This window comes from Rhizopus delemar, genomic scaffold, assembly GCF_000149305.1.
Source record: "Rhizopus delemar RA 99-880 supercont3.1 genomic scaffold, whole genome shotgun sequence".
NCBI classification, from domain to species: Eukaryota; Fungi; Mucoromycota; class Mucoromycetes; order Mucorales; family Rhizopodaceae; genus Rhizopus; species Rhizopus delemar.
In genome coordinates this window covers 2792604-2815958 of record NW_027137827.1, presented here as the reverse complement: position 1 = coordinate 2815958, position 23355 = coordinate 2792604, and the positions used below count along the sequence as shown (strand labels likewise).

Here is a 23355-nt window from a genome sequence, read left to right as displayed (position 1 = left end):
CTGTATGTTATTAGCCAATGTCCTTTTTTTTGAACTTCAGGCACCAAGGAACTCATAATTTTATTTAGAAACAGGTTCTAATCTTGATGATGTTCTTACTATAACTCTACCAAGACGCCCAGGGCTGATCTCTCAAGTAAATTACTTTTTAGGGAAGACAAAATTGTAAACATTGTTATTAATGCAGCTACTGTAATATCGTATTTCAACACTGACTGACAGGATTTGGAAGTTCATAAATGCTTTTACATTAGATGGTCACATTAATGGTTCTTTATGTTGTGTTTCTTTAAATGAGTTTTCTGATGGAAGAAAATTAGACATTCTCTACATTCCCAAAACAAACAACCCAACAGAAACTGCCTTGCCAATACTTGTTGAAAGGCAACAAATCGTTGATATTTCTTTCATAAAAAGAATTAATCGGTACTTTTTGAACGTTTACGATGCATACAAAATATTTCCAAAAGTCATCGTCTTTGCTATCAAGGGATTTTCAAGTAGGGCGCTTATGAATGAATTCACAATAGAAGAGGGTTGTCCTTATTTTACAATACACGGACAACTCTGGGCACATTCAATTCAAACATACAGTTTGGACTCAATCTCATCTTTTATGACTGAAGAATCCACTATGAAACCTATCGTAACATTAAGTTATTTTTTATGCAGTCAACAAAAAAGTATCATGACTTCGGACGAGAGTGAAGATGAGGAGCTCAGAAAAATTTACAAAATTGCCTATCGCTCTTTTTTGCAACATGCTACAATTGAAAATAGCTTGGCTGACTTGGAAAATGATGTCCTTGACAAAATGAACAAACAGTTCGAAAAAATTATGAACTGTTCTCATGAAAATTCAGATAGTTCAGTAAGAAAAATAAGAACTTATGCCAAAAATGGATTGGAATTTACCAAGAAACGTCGAAAACTTTTTTGAAGGAAAAATTCATTTACCACACTACGGCCTATAAATGACAACAGCAGCGAGGTTTGCTTGAACCAAGAACATTATAATATTCAACAAGAGAGCGGTAGCGAAAAGCGGATAAATTGGTTTATTAATAATGATAATATAACTTTTCTCTTCCGAAAATATCAGTATCAGGCAGATGCCATTTCTAAGCCTGCGCCCTTAAAATCAAACATTCAAGAGATCCTATCTTTGTCGGATGTGTTATTTCTGGCGAATGAGCAACACAGCCCCTGTAAATTAGCTATTTTTCAGGAAAAACTGCTGAATAATATGTTGAAAAACCAAACTCAAGTATTGCTGAATAATGTGCCATCCAATACCCCGAACTTTAATAATGATGATCTGATTAAAATGGTAAACGTTGTAACTGATATTGATGATCAGACTATCACTCCAAAAACTGCTAAGCTTTCCCTCTTGACTTTCACAGCTGGTTTAGATCCATTTAAAGCTAAAGTAGTTGAAGGTGCTGCGGATATGTAAGTAACGCTGTATGGTAGAGAGAAAGGCGAGTTTAAGTGCTAACATGAAATTCTTATACTTCCCTTAATCCATTTTTTTGTAGATTAGTAAAATTACCGATAAATTCAATAGCAGACAAGAATAGTTTGGGTGAGGTTGACCTTCAGATAAGGTAATTCGATCCATTGTTATTGTCAATGATTTCTGATACAACCGAAAAAGTGGTATTGCGCTGGTCAAACAAAGAAGATACATTGACACCAGATATTCGCCCAGATGCCATTGTGCCTACTTTAGTTCAGCATGCGCTTGGTTAATCCCTTGGTTTCGGAGAAGTTAAGCTTGGAGGTGACCAAGTCACAAATCATCCTCTTTGTTTAGATACCCTCAAACTTGCTGTATTGTCACGCAATACAATTTTAAAGCATAATCTCCCCGTCCTTTCCTTTCAGGCAATTGGTAAGGAAGAAAAAGTTACTACACTATATTTCATATCATAACCATTTTTCAATACTCCATAGGCTGCCAAATTGTTTTTTATATGACTCGAAAAATCCATGATCATTTTTTTACTATGAGTGAAATCGGCCGCGTAATTGTACCAGAGGTATTATCATCTTCCCACTCATTCATTACATTAAAAAACCTTCGCATCTTACTGCGTGTCACCTATCTTTTTTTGGTATTGCTGCTATTCAACTGACCCATCCTCCGTAACTGCCTCTCCTTCTACAAGTACCCATATCACAGAATTATTCCAAATGATTGACAATACCACTTCAAAGTCCCGTGATTGCAATATTCAATAAAAATAAAGTCCATGTTACCAAAAGCACTTGAAATGGCCAAATCGAATTATACAGCTTTAATTTTAGATTCCACAGGTTTACTGTTTTATTTACACAATAGTCTATTTCTATGAAAACTTTTTTTTTACTGTTCATAAATCTTCTCTATTGGTCCAAAGAAATTTCTATTAGTCAGAAAAAATTATATTGATCTATTTCCAAACGCAAATCACTGTAGATAGTATGGAACTTGCCAGAAAGAATAAAAAAAATCATGAGTAGCCGAGTTCATGAAGGAGGAGTGTAATCTCAGTATTAAAGTCATAAGCCGCAATCCTCTTGCCAGAAATGACGACAAAAATCTTGAAGCTCGTGCTGATTGGGTTGATAAGTGGATAACAAAAGGTATCAGCTATCTGGATAATTGCGTATTTCTAGATGAATCAGGATTTGATGGCAATAAGCGTCGCAGCTGTGGTTGGTCTCCACGTGGTACAAAAGCCATTACCACAACTCCTTCCATAAAGGTTGATAACCTGGTAACCGTCACAGCGTTGATGGTTACTCGGTAACTTACAGTTATTCTACCGTCAATCGGACACTTGTTTGAAAACATAGGTCAAACGTTCGAAAAAAAATCATTTTTTTATTTGGTCACTTAACAGAAATAACAGTACTTTCTCATATTTCTAATGTGAACCCATGAATTTTTTAAACATGCTGTTGTTTTACGATGACGATGTGGCAATATTTTTGATGACAAAGGCAAAGAAGCCTCTTTCATTGAAGAAAAGTCATTCCGATTGAAAAGTTTGACCGATCTACGAAAGTGTATCAAAAATAAACAAGTTCAGTTTGAATCGGCTACGACTTGCGACGTTATCTTGAAAAAAACTGAAGGAAAGAGCAACGAGCTATAGGCATCTTGTTATACATTACACCCCTATGGATTCCACATACTTTTAGCCAGATGTATTGGTTCTGTGCAGATTGGGTCGAATACCGTCCTTAAAACAAGTTGCTTCGGTAAAAATGATTCATGCGAGATAGCAATAACTCTGAAATGTGCTGTCTACACTCAAAATGTGCTGTCTACACTCTGAAATGTGCTGTCTACACTCAAAATGTGCTGTCTACACTTCGAAGTATATTGGTCTCCTACTCTACTACAACCCTTTCTGGAAATTGAAGAAGCTGGACAGGGACAAGACCACCGCATTATGCAATATGGTGATTCATTAGTTTACTTTATTTTAATAGATAATTTGATAAGTAGTTAGTACTTTTATTTGTCTCATTCTGTCATGACTCTTTTCCATCGTTCTCTTTTTTCCAGCACTTTCTCGTTTCCCATCAATCACATCTCTTTATTTATCTCTATGACACTACTTATTCCACTCCCCCCCCTCCATATCCCTCCAGTACCACAGTATATTCATTAATCCTTTCTGTCGCATTCGCTTAGCTAAAACGTGAATTTACAGTTAAAACAGAAAAAGTAATAAACAAAGACAAACAATGCTCTTTTTTTAATGAGTTCCGGGTAAACGGTAAAGAAAATAAATATAAAAGGAGAGGGAATAACACGGTATCAAGGGAAAAGGGAGGAAAGATGAGATTAATAAAATTGGGAATGAGAACTATGTTGACCGTTTCACACAACCAGATCTTGACTTGAATAGCTCAATTTTTTTCTTGTCCCCATGCAGAAGAGAATACCTGCTGAGTAATTCTATATGGCTGTCATGATCCACCACGATTGATTTGATCATTTTACAGCTCCTATAAAAGATACAACAAAAGTTAGTATGAAATAAACATATGAAAAATATTTTTCATACTTTAATAATAAGGCAACGTCGCTAGGATTATTTGATAAACCAGCGTATGAAATCACACAAAGCCGAATCTTTTTGATTGAGTGTCCAATGAAGTCAATCATTGCTTGAGTATCCCCATCGCAATAAGCCAAGCCGGTTGCCTTGATGTTGTTGCTATTAGTATTGTTGTCCGCCAAGAAATCTCTTTCCAAGATCGGTGAAGATGATGTTGAGCTGGTAGAGGCAAAGATATAACGGCAGAGACATCGGTTCCTTAACTTCATGATCATTGCCTCGAGGAGTCCTTGCCGTGTCGCCACGCTTTCAATGCCTGGAGATTTCCTAACATATCCAACATTTATCCAATTGCTACCATCGTTATTGATTTCTGTGCGGAAGGCAGATGTTGATTCCACCAAGTTTCCGATCGCATTGTCCTTGAGCTTGTATAACATTCGTCCTTTGATATTCTTTCCTTCGACACGCTTGGAGACCCGTTCGCCGAAGTCTTTGTCTTTGATAAGTTTTCCAAACTTTGACGCATTCATAAACTTGGGTAGTCGTGGCAGTTGCTTGGTGATGTTGTTGTAGATGTCCGTCGTGGTATAAAAGGCATAGTCAAAGAGATCTTTGTTTTCAGCATTCTTAAAAAACATTGACTTGGTGATCGATAGTAGACTTTGGAGGTTGTAGACAATTGAATCACCGGTGCTTGAGTCGCTATCGTCGCTATCGTCGCTATTGTTGTTATTATTGTTGTTGCTGAAATCGCTGATTTTATTACTGGCCACAGTATTGCTTGGATATAAAGTTGGGCTGGTAGGTGGTGTCCTAGGATAAGTCTTGTATGTAAACGGATTCTTCTCGATAATTGACTTCCCCATGGCAAAAGGATGTTGAGGGCCTTGATCTTCGGTATACGTAACATTAAACACACTGTTGTCTACTATGTCATTTCCTTTTCGTCGGTTGTCAACAGTGGGCACAATATCAAGTACAAGGCATATGGCTTGACCGCGTGTTAATAAGTTGTTTTTGGATGTTGACATGAATTTGATAGTAAATCGATAAAAAACCAGGTAGAAAGAGAGAAAGAAAGGGATGGTGCGTGTTTTTTTTTTATTGTTTTTTTTTTGTCAAGTGACCAAATAAAAGAATGATTTTTTTTTCGAAAGTTTGACCGATATTTTCAAACAAGTGTCCGATTGGCGGTGGAATAACTGCAAGTTACCAAGTAACCATCAACGCTGTGACGGCTACCAGGTTATCGACCAAGTTTTCTAATTATAACGCGCTTTTTTTTTTTTTGCCTGATTGCCACTTACCGTTTTCCCTGATCGCATATTCGTTTGGGTCATTACATAGGTTGCCTGTTTCGACATTTATCCCAACACTGGTAAGAATGCGAGACGAACCCTTTGAAATGACTTTGCTTCACATTGTTGCAGGCTTCTGTAATCCTCTTGGATAAAGTATCTTCCTGCAAAAATCTATGACGCTTAACCTTACTCTTTGTCACTGCCCAGAATTGTTCAATTGGATTAATCTCAGGAGAGTAAGTAGGAAGATACACACATCTGTATCCGAGATATTCAATATACTTCTTTATGTTTTCATGCGTGTGAATGGGTGCATTATCCATAACAATATAATGGCCTTTCATATGTGGGTGTTTGTCCATTTCGTCGAGAGTAATTTTTAAGAAACTAATGTAGTGACCAGCGACAGTCCCTGAGCTTATATATCCTTCAGCTTGTCTTTTCTTAGCAGGTCTTGATTTTTTTCACGCCGACGGTAATCAAACCCGAGGCAGAGATAGCGCCCAATATAGACGTCGTGTTTGCTCTCGTTGTTGGTCGGGTAACAATAGCACGCGTACCTTTTCTAGACCAAGCTCTTGACCGTTTCATATTGATATCAAAAGCAGACTCGTCAAGAAACACGCAATTCGTCAAAAAGTTCATGTCTGTATTTTTCCATTTACAAACCCAATTGTACAGCTCCTCAATCTTTGCTGGACTGTTTCTCTCAATAGAATGAAAATCTGCTTTATTCAACGAAAGGTTGCATTCACGTCTCATAAAGTTATTAACAGTGCTGCGTGATATTTTAAGATCATGAAATCGCTTCAATGAATGCTCGGTCACTTCAACAACAGTAGCAGAGGGATTATCATCAATGAAGTTGATCACAATCGTTTTATGTTCTTCAGTTAAGATGCACTTACGACCTACTTTTTTACAGCTCTCAAAAATACTGTCAGGGCACGCATTATACTGGCTAACCCATCTATAAGCTGTTCGAGGGTGAATGCCCAACTGCTTTGCTGCAGCTGATGCGGTCATACACTTTTCAACCTTCAGATCGAAAAACCTAACTTTATCCTGGACTGTATAACGTACATGTTCTCGTTTTGGTTTTGCCTCCTTCATATGAATATCTTCATTTTTTTTTGGCTTTTCTAACAACATTGGACAAGTCAGAGAAGATTCATTAGGGACTGCATTTCCCAAGTACTCTGTATGAGTAGCAATAGTCTCAACAATAAATTCATTCTGATCAACAATGTAGTCCATGTGCTCAGGACTACCATTCTCATCAATAACATTGCCATGCCCATCTTCATATAGAAATATTGTACTCATGTTGCATTGTAAAGTATTGAAAAATAAAAAATACCAGAAGAAAATACACATTCCCTATTTATATTTTTCGGATGCCAAGAATCACGACGTGATTTCTAAAAATGCAAACTTCATTTCTAAAAATATGAAATTTATTTCGGTTGGCTGTGACATTACTTATTGGAAGCACTGTAAATGAGAAAGAATTAAATAGGAGTGACATCAACCCAGAATCTGGTATCATCCGACAAGTACTTTTTGTCACTGGCGAGTTGATCGTGGATCCAATTGACACCGTTCTTGTAATCGTTTATATCCGATGTTTGGTAGTTATTTAAGCCAGTTTCACCATTTCTGTGTCCACCAAACCATCGATCAGCGCCGTAAAAGTTTTGAGATTCCTGTCTTGCCTTGATATCCGCTTTGAGGTCCCGGTTAAGGATAGCACCATTGCTGACATCTGAGGCGGATTGTCCATTGAATTGAGAGGTCGAGTGACGAAGCATAAACCAGTTTTGCTTAAAGATACCAAAGTTGGTAGAATCACCAGACTTGTTATCGCCATAAGGGTAGTTGGTTGTCAAGTCTTCGGTTTCAAGCATGGCAATCGCAATATCCCAAACACCTCCACCATTGTTTAAGATCTCTTGCTTTCTCTTACCCAATCCAGAGACAGTATAGCTTCCATTTCTGGCAGCAGTAGCAAGGCCAACAGCAAAGAGAAGAGACAAATTGATTGAATTGAGAAGCATCTTTGAGTTTTTCGTTTTCTTATATTGAGAAAAAAAAAAGAAGGCAAAGATCTTGATGTATTTATATTTTTTAAAAAACGCGTCTTATGATCTAACATAACTATAATCTACATATTCATCTTGATATTAACACGATCAATGGAAGCAAATGCATAGCATAATCAACACAAGTCTGTTGTACAAATTTTAATTGCTTTTTCAGTTTAAAAAAAAGCACATTTTATGAATATATTCCAGCATAAATTGAAGAGCAATCCAATACATATCCAAGAGAAACTTATAAAAAAAAGTACATTTCATAGGAAGATAGTCGCTGAGGCACAATCCTTGTACAGACAATGTAATGTCAAATACGATCAGTTTCAGTAAGGATCTACAGCAATCATTCCCGCACGGGAAATTTTGATAATGCACCTCAATTTGTGTACTTTAACCTGCTGCATAATTATCATTCTGTGTGGAAAATATGGGGCCGAACTCCCGGTTAAATCAGACTTATAATTTTATTCAACTCTTGTAACACATTTAATTGCTACGGGAAGATCGTAGATGTAGGGAAAAAAGGGAAAGAAAAAAAAAAGATTTGTACGATGAATACATATTCCAATAGCAATTGAAGAGAAGCCCATGTTTTTCCTATTTGTGCTTAAAACATCGTGTGTTATCAATTATGCAATTCCTTTCTTTTAATGATAAACTGACCTGGAAAACTGAAAATTTTCTGTAGTACAGAAAAGTCTCAAGCACATATCTTTCCCGAAATTTTTATTTGAAAAATAGATCATTGTACAATGGTTTTGCAACGATTGGTAATTGATTAATTAAATGTTACTGCTAGGAATAAATGAATGTTCTAATGTTGCACATTACAATTGATCGAATATAGAAGAAATTTTCAACGTGTTCATGTGTATATTATTTCAGTATCATGACCTCAGGTCTCTCAGATCCCCAGTCGGGTCTCCGAAACTTACATATCGGAAATTGAAATGTTTAGGTATAGTGCTCTAACCTATGAAATACTTCACTTTTACAAAAAGTAAAGTGCGATCGGGTCTCTGATATCCAATGTATCCTTTGTATACTTTGATAACCAATAAAGTGCTTGAAAAGCTTTTTTATGCAACTCAGCTTTGCTGTAATAGAAAAAAAAGGGGAGTGACAGGGCAAGTACAAGAAGTCCTTTGACGTTTCATATAAAAGCCAAATTTCTAATATTGATTGGTGCATACGGTAAGCTACATTATTGTGACAAATATCGGTTGTTAGGGATTGGATCCTCATATCAACAATTGAAAAATATACACTTTCTTTTTTGGCAACTAATTGCCAATTTTGCAAACATATCTCTTCTACTATTTGTTAAGCATTTCAATTGAACAATGCGTTGAAGAAAAATAGCCGATTATAGTTGACATTGATAAATACATGTCTTAATACAAGATCATAAGTAAAATACGAGTTTATTTAAATAAGATTATACAATTGTTTCCAAGTAAGCATACTCTATTAGAATATGTATTGTATTAATGATAGTTCTTTGATAAGAAGTACCAATCAAGATAACAAGATATTTTCTGTTGTCAGTAACCCAATCTAATGTCAGGAATATTGCTAATCTTTCATATAATTGAAATAACACCTAAAATAACGTTATTCAAATCAGTGAGTAATTCCCAGAATAAAAGGTAATCTATGACAGACATACAAAAGAACAAATGAAAAGTTTTCATAATCATAATTAGAGATAACACTTGCTAAAGTACCTGAAGATTAGAAGAACGCTTACAATAGAAGATATCAAGCCACTCATTCAATAAGATATAAATACTTGCCTTCAATTAGAGTAATTTTTACTTTAACTTAAACTGAAATAAAGATCAGTCTCAAAAAGTACCTACATTGCTCTTTGTTTTTGCTTTTATCTCTTACTTGGTTATTATTACTACTATACGACACAATGAGTCACGATTCAAACGCTGGTCCTTCTACTAGAGATAATGATATCGCTCTTCCAGATGCTGAACATTATGAAGACATGATTCGAGCCAGGCTAGCAATGGATAAAAATACGCAAATGGTCATTGCTGAAAATCAAACATATCGTCCCAAGAACACGACTGCTGCTTATAAATCTAAGCAAAGAGAATGGTTTGTAAGTTAAAAGCTATATGTTATAAAGATTGTTTGGGTGATGATTTCTAAATTGTTTGAAATTGAAAATAGGAATGGTGCGCCAATAAAGAAAAAGTTGCGGATGGTACTATTGTTTATGACGCAAAGCTAGCTTTCTTTCTCAAAGACTATGTTTTGACCCGTGGAAACAAATTCAAGAAAAATGCAGATGGATCACCCGCACCATTGGGTAGGGAATCAGTCCTTGCTTATGTAAAAGCTGTGGTTGATTTATACCATCAACAGGTAGAAGCAGGATTCAATAAGCATACAATGGCAAGAGGACCTATCGTGAAGCGCTTTCTTGACACTCATACCAAAAAGGAAGCAAGACGCAAAAGAACCGAATATGAGGATCGTGGGAAAAATACTTTGAATGATGGCTATACAGATCAAGAATTGCTTCGAATCAATCAGTATTTTTTGATTCAAAACAACATCTTTTCTTTGAGAAACAAAGTCTGCTTTTCTATGAGCCATGCCATGCTTATGCGTAGTGAGACTGCTCTTGGAACACAGCTGCCAGATTTATTCATCATGGAACTCAAAAATCAAGGCCCCTCTACTTGCTTTGCTATAGTAGCCACTATAACATTTGGTAAGACTAATAAGGATGGCAAGATTCAATATGGTTCTGCTCTTCGCCATAGGGATGTTGAAGTTTGTCCACATGGCGCTTTTGCTCAATATTTTTTTTCCTTGTTCCATCATCAAAACCTACCATTTCCAAACTTCTCGACTCGCCGTGATTGGTATGATACTTATTTGTTTCCAAACACTACAGGGGATGGGTCAATTACCTATAGTGAACAAGCCAAGATTTATAAACAAGTGCTTAGGTATTGCGGTGTTCATTCAAGCAAGCTCACTCACATCAACAGAAAGAGTGCCATTAATATGGTTGCAAATGAAGGTGTCTCTGGAGACCAACAGAGACAAGTTGGACGTTGGGGTAGCGATAGAATGGTTGGTTGCTATTTAAGTGGCCTTCCTGTTGATGCCATTAAAGTGCTGGCCGGGTTCACTACTCGTAAGGGTGATTACTTCATCAATCGTGGTTCAATTGAGCCATCAGAAGAATTGCGCAAAATGGTGTTTCCTTGGATTGAATATTGGAGAGAGAAGTTTTACAGGAAGGAAGTTGAAGACGATATTGCTGGGCCAAACTTTTTAGATTTAATGGATTATTTAAGAACAGTTTTTTTGCAGGTAAGGATTATTTTTTTTACAAATCAAGTCATAATGCTTACGATATCTAATTATTTTTATCTTAGGACTCAGTGGTGTTGAAGGGAAAATACCCCGGAAGCTTTATTTGGTCCCACAGCATCTTTGATACTGATATTTACAAAGACTATGAAGAGCGTCTTTCATCTGCAATCGCTGCCAACGATGAGAAGTTCAAAATGAGCCAACATCTGGAAGTTTTGTTACCTGAAGTCGCAGCAGCTATGAAGACAGGGTTTGACTCAATGAATGCTATGCTGAACATAGTCCAATCTCAGAATCAACTTACTTTGAATGCAGTCAAGCAATTGGAAGCAGAAAACCGAACCATGCTCGCTGATTCTTTTTTGCAAATCTCAAACATGCTAAGACAAGGTGATGAGAATACACAAATTCAACAAACATCAACCATCCTTCCTTCCTCTTCTGTTCCGCTGTCATCTATTCCTTCCCCAAGTGCTGCTAACTCAAGAGGTCTACCATCATTCAAAATGAGTAGAAGTTTGATAAGCGTGACAGATGTATGGCGAGAATACTCTGTTGGTCTTGCTGGAAAGCCATCTATCAAGTCTATGGAAGAGCAGTACGGTGCAGATTGGCGCAAAGTAGACAACAGAACCGAGTCTAGGTTCTTTACTAGACGTCTTCCACTGTACAAGAAAATAGAGTCGCTGTCAAATGAAAGAGGTATAAGCTGTGAAGAAGCTGCACAATTTCTTGAATTCAGAAGAGTTTCTGACAAGCTTTCTATCAACCAAATGTGCAAGTTAGTCGCAGATAATCAGATTTAATTATTGAAATGTTTTTTGTTTACTATTGAATTAATAATAAAGTAATTTATTACAAATATATCATTCAAATGAAAGCGTTAAAGTATCAGCAGGAAAGCGGGATTTAAAATTTTCCAGAAACAAAGTATTTCACCATCCGTCCCTTCCCCCCAAAAAAATGAGGGGACCGCGTCGGAGACACTGCTATTCTTGAAAAAATACCCTCACAGTATATTTATCATCAAATTAATCTTTTGTAATTCAAAATCCCAACTAAAAAAAAATATTCAATGAATCATAAAATCTAAATATACAATGCTCATGGTACCAAATAGCAAGTTTTAGAAACAGATTCCAAATCTTTGCTCAGCTTCGATTTACAATTGCCACAGAGACCAAAAGGTAACTTTGATAATCTCAAATGACATAATTTTAAACCATTCTTCCGCTCTATCGCTTTTGAGAATTTTAAATTATAAACCAAGTAATAAATAAAGAGCTTTATTTTATACAAAGATCGTCAAGGAAACATTTTAATAAGGATGAATGTGAGGCATTGGAATGGAGGGAGACACTCGATCCTTACCATTTAGAAATTAACAAATATATAGTAGTATCAAATTCAAGGCACTGATTTTGATACCAACGATGCATACCTTGAATAAAAAAAAGGAAATAATTGCTAAAAATCAGAATGAACGAACAGGTAAACAATACAATATCTATTCAGGCGGCAAAAAGATTCTTGTTATTCATTAGCTAAAATTTAAGCTATTCAATCCTACAAAATCAGCCAAGCTGATTGGTATTCCTATCCGTACAACGCATAGTGGGGCCAAGAAATCGAAAGGAGATCCAGACTGGGGCATTTATGAAAAACAAACAAGTTAAACTATAAAAAAAATCAGATACAAGAAGAACATCTTACTGATTCATTTGACAATTGTCCATATGCCACTACGAAAGATGCTGTAGATAACTTGACTGAAGCACTTTAAGGGATTTGGCTTGAGGCCAACTGTTATTTGGAGGACTTATGTCCAAAGAATCCAATAGATAGAAAAGGGCCCTTGCTATCCAGCTGCTATAAATTGCAAAGTTACTCTCAAGAAACGTTTTGAATGGATGAAAAGTAGGCAAATATAGACTTTTTTTTATTTTTATTTTTTACAAACCGTGTATATATTGAAGAGGCTTATCTCGATATCGATATGAGACCTTGTACTATTCGTACAGTCTGTGATCTATGACCGTGGTCACTATTCCAATAGTGAGAGCACTGTCATATACAATTTTGGAGCAATTCCAGCAGCAGGTGTCATCAACATGGAACTAAGGGCCTCTCAAATCCCAAAGGAATCAAAGGTTGACAGGGCTTGTAAAGAAAAGTTATTTCATTGGAAGCATCAGCTTCAAGAGACACAGCTATTGACCGTTGTCTGAATCTCATTTCAACTAATCTGGATTAAATGAATAAATATACAGCAATAAAAGGCTATTATTTTATCATGAATAACATGCTAATCTATACTTTTGATAAAATTGGAAATACAGCTATAAGAATAGGATATAGATGCATTCATCTTTCACTTTACTTGTCTGAGCTCAATTCTATAGAGCAACTTTGGGCTAATGCCAAAAGCAAGAAGTCACCTTTCAATAAAAAAGGATTTTAATATCAGAATGACTGAAGTTTGCAACCATACTCCAGATCAATACAGTTTGTTAACTCAAGTTTGTTAATGCTATTGACTTTTTCATAACTGGGATAATTTATTTATAGGGTCGCACATCAACGTGTTGCCATTTTTAAACAAGATTTCTTGCCAAAGAATATACATTGAATTCAACATGTTATGACTAGATGAAAATAAGAGAAGGCTTACTAGTTTGAAAGTGTAAAGGTTAGGATGTCTACTCTTATAAGTATGATATAATTCAGTCTGTTGTCAATCACTGCTTCACATTGTTTTTCATACTTCTCCTCTAGACGCTCAACAAGTCCAATGTCATCCTTCTCTCACTCTAATTGAGCTATCAGCCACGGATCTTATCAATTGGTAATAGTAGCCCTAGTCTCCTTTAGTTCTGTCTCAAGTGCTCATCAAATATGCTTTATGGATAAAAATCAGGACTTTGAGTGGGTCAGTATTCAAGGCCTCAAACACCATGAACCTCTTTCTATCGCCTTGCGAACGAGTCAGCATGACAGCTGGCATCATCTTTTTGAAGCATAACAGTCTCATTCTCCTTATTGAACAGCTCAGTGAGCTAGGGATGGAATGTTTAAGCTAAAATGTTGCTCTTTCGTCTTGATTGACAGTATCATCTACAAAGGCGAATGGCCCAAAGTATCCCATCTTAAAACTCCAAATCATCCCATTTTTCTTTCTCTCATTTTTCTGTTGACATAACATGGCCTTTGTCATCTCTTTTTTGCAACTTTTCTGGTTATCCTGGCATCCCTATCGTTGTCTTCAACGGTGAAGCGTGATTCATCAGACCGGACAACACGTCTCGTCAGTGTCATTAGAATGTGTTAATGAAAAATTAAAGATGTCTTGAACTCTTTGATAGACATGTGTGCTTTATTGGACATGTTTTATTGCAAGCCAAGTATGCTTTTTTCTTTATATAAAAAAAGGGACTAAAAAGCAGGCAATGAAAGTGTAGAACAAAAGCGGGAAAAATCTGAATTTAAATTTTTCATTTGTCCAAAATAAAAGATAATGATTTCATGTGCACTTTAAAAAGAAAGTCTCGTTGATTTTGATCTCTTTTTTTTTTTTTCTTCTTTTCTTTTTTGCCTCTTTTTCAATAACCCCAACTGATGTCTTCAAAACGAGAATTTATAGGAGCAATTGACCAAGGAACTACTTCATCTAGATTTTTAATATTTGATAATGAAGGAAAACTTATTACTTTTTATCAGCAAGAATTACCACAAAGTCAACCTAAACAAGGATGGATAGAGCACGACCCTTATGATATATTAGAGACTGTTACAAAATGTATTGATCAAACCATCCATCGTTTTGAATTAATGGGATATGACATAAAGGATATTAAAGGTATTTAAAAAAAAAGATTCGTGTTGAGGACATGTCATCTTGACATCAAATAGGTATTGGTGTCACCAATCAAAGAGAGACAGCTGTAGCATGGAATAAGAAAACAGGCGAACCACTTCGAAATACGATTGTTTGGTCTGATATCAGAACAGATGAGATGGTACACTCATTAAAACAAAGAGAGAATGCGGATATTGTCAAGAAGCTGTCGGGACTGGACATCACGTCTTATTTTACTGCTGTTAAATACAAGTGGATGCTGGAAAATGATGAACAAGTGAAAAAAGCGGTAAAAGAGGATGTGGCTTGCTTTGGTACGGTCGACAGCTGGCTTATTTTCAAGTTGACGGGTGGTACAGCCCATGTGACGGATGTGACGAACGCCAGTCGTACGCTGCTCATGAACCTCAAGACACTCGCATGGGAGCCAGCGTTACTCGACTTTTTTGGGATACCCGAAAAGCTCTTGCCGACACTGTGTTCGTCATCAGAGATCTATGGACATATGGCCGATGGACCACTGAAGGGGATACCGATCGCAGGTTGTATTGGAGATCAGCAAGCTGCCCTTTTGGGTCAAAAATGCTTTGATCGTGGAGAGGCAAAATGTACATTTGGCACGGGGGCCTTTATGCTGTTCAACACGGGAACGACCCCGGTGGAGTCAACGCACGGATTGATCACGACCGTCGCATTTCAGCTAGGTAAAGATGCTTATTATGCACTGGAGGGATCGATGGCCGTAGCAGGTTCTTCTTTACGATGGTTACGCGATAATCTGAGATTGATTAATTCGATGGAAGAAGTCAGTGAGTTGGCTGAGCATGTCTCTGACACGGGCGGTGTCTTTTTCGTCACGGCCTTCTCTGGCTTGTTTGCTCCTTACTGGCGAGATGATGCCAGAGGAACCATGATCGGTTTGACGACCTATACGACAAAGTATCACTTGGCCCGTGCCACTCTCGAAAGTATGTCTTTCCAATCTAGAGCCATCTTGGAAAGCATGAATCAAGACGCTGGTGTTCCACTCAAGGTACTCAAAGTAGATGGTGGTGTGTCAAACTCGGATGTGGCCATGCAAATCCAAGCAGACATCTTGGGTATCCAAGTCGAACGGCCTGCGATGAGAGAAACAACCGCGCTTGGTACGGCGATTGCGGCTGGATTAGCAGTAGGCGTCTGGAAGTCAGTGCACGATTTAGATAGTGTCAATGTGGATGACGTGAGTCGGTTTCAACCTCATCTATCAGAAGCACAGCGAGAAGAAAGATATGATGTTTGGAAAAAGGCCGTAGAAAGCTCCCTTCACTGGAAAGACGATGTAGAAGAATTATAAAAATAAACTTTCCTTTATTACTTTGGATTTTTCAATCAAACATCTCCCTTCCTTATATTTTTGTGAAGCTTCAGGGGCTCGTACATATTTCCAACCAATTTTGGTTTGACATATTTGACATGAAATATCTGCAATGATGTGATAACCAGTCATTAATAATCGCTCTTCATGATTTCCGATTGATATGTTGATTGTATTTTCAACTAAATATGCAGGTCCATGCTTTTTGTTCAGTTTAAGGAAATAGTTAATTCTTTGAAGCGTTTGATGATATACATTTTACTTTCTTTTACTTTACCCTGCCTTGAAATGCTTTTGAAATGATGTCTTGGTGACTGATCAGTTGCGAATGACAAGTTAAACATGAATAGAATACGTTTGTTTCATCAAAATAAATTGGGTGAATTTTCACCATGATTGAACTAGAAAAAAAAAAAAAATAGAAAAGAAAAAGATGAAGGAGAGAAGAATGTGGATTGAAGACTTTTATTACAAAAATAAAAAAAGAGAGAGAGAACGTAAATGTTTACAAATTTTTGAAATTTATTGTCTAGTCAATCATGCTCGACAGCATTTTTTCTTTTCTTTTCTTTAATCAACAGCATATGGTTCATATGTGCTTACAGAACACAATACCTTCAGTCATGCCTCACTGTTCAACAAGCTTCATCTTTTGCAAGATAATATTCAAAGAAAGCAAAAATATATTTTTTTAATGTCGTCAAGATTAGACCTAAATGTCATGTTGCTTGTCTGTGGTCTGAATCAAAAGATGATGTTTCTCTACGTGGTTTTTTCTTTAATCAATCCAAAAAAGGTTTCTAAAACGGCGTTTGAAAAGTGTGCTTTCATCTGTACGTAATCCTCAGCCTTCGTTCCATGAAGCACTAGCAGCTTTTGTATTGACTGCTTCACTCACAGGGTCACTTTAGCATATCCTCATCCTGCTGACCATTGTCTTTAGGAGAAACACGTTTGATAAAAAAGAGGGGTGGTTGTTCTGCAGAATCAACATGTTCATCAGCATCGGTTTTACACTATCGGAGGGTCCGGTCAATAGAAATCAAAAAGGGGGGGAGTGTATTTTGACAAGTATGCCCTGATCTACATGCAGCTTCTCTCTCTTTCTATTCTTCCTCCTTTTCTCTACTAAAAGAACCAAAAGAAAAAAAAAGACCTTTTTTTTTAAGCACATCGTTCCATTTTGAGTGTACTTTCACGATGACTTGAAAAAAAAAAGCAGTGTAATTTTTCATATCGAGTTCTGCTTGTATCGGTTTGTAGTCGGCCCTATTTGACCTGTTTTGGATTCACAAACATAAAATAACCAGAGTCGATTTAACAGTGCATGAGATCGAGTGGTAAGCATCTCTTCATCCACAGAGGATGGGCAACTTAAGTTCAATAGCCCCATTTCTATTGTCTTTCAATACAAAGATGTATAAGCGACCTGTTTTATTGTGATGACCTATTTTCTATGCATCAGAACCTTGTTCATCCTCGACTGGCCATACATCCTTTAGCTATCAAGACCATTTGTTAGCACATGACGCCTTTGTTTTACCTAGTTTGCTTGAGATTCTTTCTTTAGGTTCATTTCAAAAAGCAAAAGATAAAAACAAGATATCGTATTTCCTCTAAAGCAAATCATATAGATCTCTTTGATGTGGAGTGTCGAAAAGGTTTTGATAAGAAGAAACAGGCCTTAGGATGATGTAAATAATCAGATAGAATACAAACAGGTCTTGTGTTATTCAACACTGACAAGATTACAATCAGTCAATGCTGCATGCAGCAAGCTATTTTTTATTTGAAAACATTTACAGCGCGTATTATTTTTGGGGGAACCGATGACAAAAATAACAAAAGGGTACATGTTCAAAGCATGTCAAGGTCTAGGCTAGCATACTTTGCCGCTTTAGAGTGGGCACCTTTTGGGGAATGAATCGTATGGAAGAGAGAGAGGGACCGAGGGAGAAGGACATGCGTTTTTTCTGTTTTGCTTCTTTGGCGGTGTGAATCAAGGTCAGTTGGTGTCGTTCGGCCAAGGTCTGTAGGGTAGGACCACGTCTGGAACGACTGTCCGGGTTCTTGACAGATGAACCCGTTCGTTTTTCACCGTGGCTGACTTGTAAGGAGGAGGAGAAGGTGTTGCTGATCGATCGTGTGTCTGTGAACTCGGTCAGATCATGTGTCTGGATAAAAGAGTCCGGACGAACATGCTCAACCGAATGATGTGCTTTGTTCTTGCTATACGTGTTTGACTGGACCGTTTGATGCCCGTTTTCTTCATAAATACCACTGAGCTGAAGTCTGTCGAGGAAGATGGAGGAAGGTGAATAGGGAACGATGGTGGAATGTGGCCTGCTACTTTTCTTTGTGGGCAGGGTCGAGTGCCCATTCGGTTTTGGACATTCCGTGATAGACAACAGTCTTTGCTGGGTCTCTTTCTTTCTAACCTGGTCTTTCTGGCTCAGACATGGTTTTTCTTGGCAAGAGGTCGTATCGGTCGCTTTGCCCTGGACAGTGCTGATCCGGCGATCGGCTGTGGCTGAATGCGGTTGCTTGGACGAAGACAGTCGATTGAATGAACTGCCCAAGGAAAATCCGATACTTTTGGATGCTGAACATGTGACGGATAGTCTAGGGGTTGGCTTTTGCTTATTGGATGAGCTTTCGGATGGACGGATGGCCTTTTTGAGAAAGGTACTAAAGGAAGCTTTTGGTGAGGGTGCTATCGGATCGCATTCACGGTTTAGATGTACAAGTAGGCTTCTCCTTTTGCTCTGAGTGCATGGTATCGAAACGCTTGCTAATCGAGCTCTTGATGGAGGTGGGTAAGCTAGAGAACAAAGCATGGAATCATTACTCTCAACCCATCCAATGATTATAAAAAGAGATTCTTACCTTCTGATAGCTCCAAAGGAGGTCCTTTCTCTTTATTTGTTTTTATCCAACTTCTCATCACATTCTCTGCTACGATGATATTCTCGTATTTTTCTTGGTACAGTCGAGTCCTTTCTTCCACAGACATACACGACAGAGCAGAATCTGATAATCGTGATTTCAGTCCGTTATGCTGAATGAAATCAGTGGAGGCCTGCTCTTCTTGTATTTTTCTTGCGGTGCACTTTATAAGTGACGCTTGCTTTTTTCCAACAGTACTTTCCTGATATAACGATGGTGTTGAAGGTATCGAGGGTCTATGGTTGATTTCTTTTTTATTGAGATATAACATGATGAAAGGACTTGTTTATAGTAGACTGATACAAGGTGATGAGCAGAGAAAAGGAAGAAGAAGAAAAAAAAAGGTTGACTTGCTCTTTGTCACTTTTTTTAGTTTCCTAATCAGTGTGTAAACTCCTTAATTACCAGATGAATGACCTTTTGACTATTGTCATTGTTACACTGTTTTATTACAGACTCCTGGATCCTTTTTTGGCATCTCCTCTAAATGAAAGCACTTGTAATTTTTTTCTAGACTACTCCTTCCCCATTAAAATAAAAATGTTGGCCAGTTTGGGCTGATACAAGAGTCAGTCGGGTTCAAAAAATAAATGATGATTGAAATGAGCTCCTAAGAATGGTATATTGGCTTTAGAAAGGAACACGGTCGTAGAACGGCATGAAGTGACTTTATCCAATCCTTTTCGTCTTTCAAATGCCACATGTGTCAATGACAGTGCGATAAACAACTGCTTGGCACAGGCACCTGCATCGTCTTTCTCTTTTGCATATTCAAAATGAAACGGCGGTTAGAAACGCCATCCCTTGTGAAAGGAACAAGATGCATTTGTTCTTTTGGATGGTTCTCTTGGTGATCGACCTGCCCTTGTCTAGAAAACAATATTTTTTATATTGCAATGAAAGGGGAGAATGAAAGATGAAGGGTATGAAACAAAGTGATAGATAACCTTGTTTGATAAAATTGAAATTGATTTATAAAAAAAAAAAAGGAGAAAAAGGTAGTACACTGCCATTCAAAGAAAATTCAAGGGAGGTCCCTTTATTGACATGGTTGGTTTGCTTTTCTGCAGGCTTCAAAATGGTAAAATCATTAGACTTCATCAAATAACATGAAAATGAAGAAAATGGATCTTTTTATCTGTCTGTCTGCTCTTCTTTCTTTCAGCTCAACAAGACCAGAAAGATGCTTGGTGTTTTGTAAGAAAAAAAAATAAGAGAGAAAAGACTTTTTTTTTTAGCTCCTTTCCGGGAAAAAAAAATCATAAACAAGTTATTTTCATAAAAAAGGGAGATAAAGGAGAACGTGTTCCATACTTGAATTACTAAAAATGAATTGAATTTTCCTTTATTAGCAGCTTGTTTTATTATAATAAAATGGATTATAATATCAGCTCTACAAGGCAGAGAGGGGAAGGAGAGCATAGACAGAAAGGATACACAAGGTCCCTTGTATTTCATTAATTTCTCAAACAAAAGAACAATGCAATTTGTTCAACAGGTTTTTCCTTAAGCCTTCAAGCAGTCAAAAGGCGGATCGGCTTGCCTTTTAGCATTTCAAATGCTTCTTGCTGACTGTCCTGCGTTTGGCAATCATTCCAACCGGATGAAGTTGATGTATTTCCAAACGCCTCAGTCTTCACCCCAATCAACAACCACAGAAGATCATCCATCGTCTGGACCCTTCACTGCTGACGTTGGATACCATGCACTCTGCTTGGATTTCAATACCCCCCCCCCCTTTTAAGGCTGCATTCACTGTGTTCACTATGACGTAAAATGCATTGGAACAACCCACAAACCTTTAGCATCTCTCTTTTCTGTGCTTAACAGCCCCTTGACTCACATGGCACAGGATAGGATGTATTGTTTAATCTTTTAGGTATTTTATCTAAACGCATGAGGATCGTCGTCTTATGACTCCTCCTCCTCTAAAACTTCATACAACACGCGAATCTTTAGTGAACAGTTGTTACAACCCACAATGTCAATATCATTTTCCAAATCGTTTTCGGTAATTCTATAGGTGCCTGAGCATCGACACTCTAGCGAAAAGCTTTGGTCTTTCTCACTGTATTCCATATCATCCAAGTCGACCTCTGCTCCGATCGCTAGATCTTGTTTGTTCCTTTGACCTTTTTTTTTGAGATGGCATTAGTCTACTTTATCAACATTCATTTGATTTCAACAAACTTTCAAGTTCAATGTCATATTTCTTTCGGTTTTCGGGATTCCTCAAGATATCCCAAGCTTTTAATACCTGTTGAGCTGTGGTATCGTTGCCTGACGATTTATCTGGATGGTGCTGCTTCAGGTTAAAGACTGTTTTGAAAAAGAGAGCTAAAAATTCTTACTTCTAATATCAGTTGATGAAACCTTTGTTTTATGAATTCAGTAGAAGCAGTTTCGCTCACTCCTAATACTTCATAATATGTAGGCATTCTGTTTTTTTTTTAAAAAAAAAAGGAACAAGTTGTCTTTGCACTGTGGCTTTGAAATTATTCAAATATTGAAAATCCGTTCAAGAGCAATTGAAATTCAGGTAGTTGGACATTTGAATCCTTTGATCCCAACATAATAGAAAGGTTACTATTTGCTAGCATCTTTTTTTATCATTGGAACGAATTCAGAAATAAAAGTAAAAAATAAATGATGAATGATACTCTTTATCGATTTGAACTCGGTCAAATAAGAAATGAAGGATAGGAAGTGAATCAAATCATAGTCTATAAAGAAGGATCGGTATACCAACCTTCCTATTTTTTTTTTCCCTAGTCCAGGTATTCAATTCTAGAGCGAGAAATCGCTCAAAAGAATTGTTGGAGGCTTCAGGACAAAACAGGAAGGCTAATATTCATTCATCCAGAATAAGTCTTTTTGTCGGCATCACAGAATACGACCATGGCGTCGTCAGCATGATCTAGGACTGAGGTAGTAAAATGGACTGTGGTCATAGGGTTACATTGGTAATGAGCTCGAAACGTTTCGGACAAAGCCCAGTTTTCTAGCGAGACACTGTCTGGTAGATCCACACTTTTGTCCAAGGCAACTGAAGAAGCGAGAGAACAAATGGATACTCGAGGCCCCTTGGTGGACAGTGAGATAAAGTTCCGATGGAGCCATGAAGAAGTAGCGTGAGAGACCAGGGGTGATTGAATCTCTATGACCTTGACAAAGAGAATAGGGCCTCTGTTGCGACCTTGCAGATAAGAAGGATTCCTCAGCACCGTAAAATAGTGGACAGGACAAATTTCAGGTGTCCAGTACAGAATCGGAAAACTCTTTTCTGCCCTTACCTGTAGATGCCGGAGCACAAATCACTAGTACATGTAAAGGAGCATAAAAGTATTGTGGATGACTGGTCTTGGAAAGAACAATGCGTGAGTTTGGCGGAGTGAGATTGTCTGACAGTTGGAAGAGAAAGAAAGCAAGTTGCAATAGCGAGTTCATAGGGATTGAGATGCTTGAAAGTGTACACTGATGAAATTGACATGGTCTGCAGAGGTGTGAGTGTCTTGAAAGGTCATTAGGCTGAAGCTCAGAGAGCATAAGTAACATATAAAATTGGATTGGTTTCGGGTATTGTGCGTCTTCACCAAACTATGATAGTTCAATAAAGAAATGTTGAATCAAAGTTCTTTTGATCTATTATTGCACTACATAACACGCCCTTCAAAGGCCATTTTGTCCCGTTACTTTGGATGGCGATCCTCACTCAGCACCTTCGTCATGACAAAGAGAGAGAGAGAGATTCAGCCACGAGCTAGTTGAGATGTACTTTGTACCAGGACCTATTACTTCTTTGAGTGGGTGGCTCTGCTGCATTTGAACCTGAATAGCTGTCCTTCATTACAAGTTCTCTTGTTGCTGGAAAAAAAAAAAAACTAGGATTGTGCGGCCAATGGGTTTCAGTCTATAAAAAAAAAGCTCCTTTTATCTCCCACCACATTATCTTTGAAGGCAAACAAGCTATTTTTTTTTTTCCTTTTTCTTTGATTATTTCTTCCAATCATAAACAATTAAATTCTCTAACATGCCCTCTACATCTCAGCCACTGCATGACTGCATTGACTGACGAGTGAAATAGTTTGGCTTGTAGGGGATTTTATTTCTAATCGAGCACTGTGACAATAAAGCAAATGTAGAAAGCTCGAAATCAAATGCATTGTTCATCAAATGCAAGTTTATTTTTAGCTCAATGTAAAGTCAACGTAAATTCAGTGGTTTATAAAAACAGCAGACAGCATAATCAGAATGAAACAAAAAAGCAAATTGCTTTTTTAAGAATAAAAATGACTTGATTTGGACCTTTGTGTGATGACAAGTCTTTTTTTAAAGTCAACAATCTATTTTTAACCAAATCTGTTCAGTTTGGTTTTCTGTATTTCAA

General features: G+C 37.3%; 8 protein-coding genes across 8 annotated transcripts; 4 read left to right on the top strand and 4 right to left on the bottom strand.

The window, feature by feature from the left end:
• Positions 1-1327: 1327 nt before the first annotated feature.
• On the top strand, positions 1328-1614 carry RO3G_01116 (uncharacterized protein; the record flags this gene model as incomplete). Its single annotated transcript, XM_067655707.1, has 2 exons — positions 1328-1455; positions 1542-1614. The coding sequence occupies 2 exons, from the start codon at positions 1328-1330 to the stop codon at positions 1612-1614; spliced, it is 201 nt and encodes a 66-aa protein (XP_067511808.1).
• A 902-nt stretch (positions 1615-2516) lies between these two features.
• On the top strand, positions 2517-2798 carry RO3G_01115 (uncharacterized protein; the record flags this gene model as incomplete). Its single annotated transcript, XM_067655706.1, has 1 exon — positions 2517-2798. One exon carries the CDS (start codon positions 2517-2519, stop codon positions 2796-2798), a length of 282 nt encoding a protein of 93 aa, XP_067511807.1.
• Positions 2799-3994: 1196 nt separating this feature from the next.
• Positions 3995-5095, bottom strand: RO3G_01114 (uncharacterized protein; the record flags this gene model as incomplete). Its single annotated transcript, XM_067655705.1, has 1 exon — positions 3995-5095. The coding sequence occupies one exon, from the start codon at positions 5093-5095 to the stop codon at positions 3995-3997; it is 1101 nt and encodes a 366-aa protein (XP_067511806.1).
• Positions 5096-6876: 1781 nt separating this feature from the next.
• On the bottom strand, positions 6877-7422 carry RO3G_01113 (uncharacterized protein; the record flags this gene model as incomplete). Its single annotated transcript, XM_067655704.1, has 1 exon — positions 6877-7422. The coding sequence occupies one exon, from the start codon at positions 7420-7422 to the stop codon at positions 6877-6879; it is 546 nt and encodes a 181-aa protein (XP_067511805.1).
• Positions 7423-9382: 1960 nt separating this feature from the next.
• RO3G_01112 (uncharacterized protein) lies at positions 9383-11615 on the top strand (the record flags this gene model as incomplete). Its single annotated transcript, XM_067655703.1, has 3 exons — positions 9383-9577; positions 9649-10806; positions 10872-11615. 3 exons carry the CDS (start codon positions 9383-9385, stop codon positions 11613-11615), a joined length of 2097 nt encoding a protein of 698 aa, XP_067511804.1.
• A 2809-nt stretch (positions 11616-14424) lies between these two features.
• Positions 14425-16001, top strand: RO3G_01111 (glycerol kinase; the record flags this gene model as incomplete). Its single annotated transcript, XM_067655702.1, has 2 exons — positions 14425-14665; positions 14719-16001. The coding sequence occupies 2 exons, from the start codon at positions 14425-14427 to the stop codon at positions 15999-16001; spliced, it is 1524 nt and encodes a 507-aa protein (XP_067511803.1).
• Positions 16002-17896: 1895 nt separating this feature from the next.
• Positions 17897-19035, bottom strand: RO3G_01110 (uncharacterized protein; the record flags this gene model as incomplete). Its single annotated transcript, XM_067655701.1, has 2 exons — positions 17897-18843; positions 18909-19035. 2 exons carry the CDS (start codon positions 19033-19035, stop codon positions 17897-17899), a joined length of 1074 nt encoding a protein of 357 aa, XP_067511802.1.
• Positions 19036-21823: 2788 nt separating this feature from the next.
• RO3G_01109 (uncharacterized protein) lies at positions 21824-22492 on the bottom strand (the record flags this gene model as incomplete). The annotated part of the gene is made up of 2 exons (XM_067655700.1): positions 21824-22261; positions 22442-22492. The coding sequence occupies 2 exons, from the start codon at positions 22490-22492 to the stop codon at positions 21824-21826; spliced, it is 489 nt and encodes a 162-aa protein (XP_067511801.1).
• Positions 22493-23355: the final 863 nt, after the last annotated feature.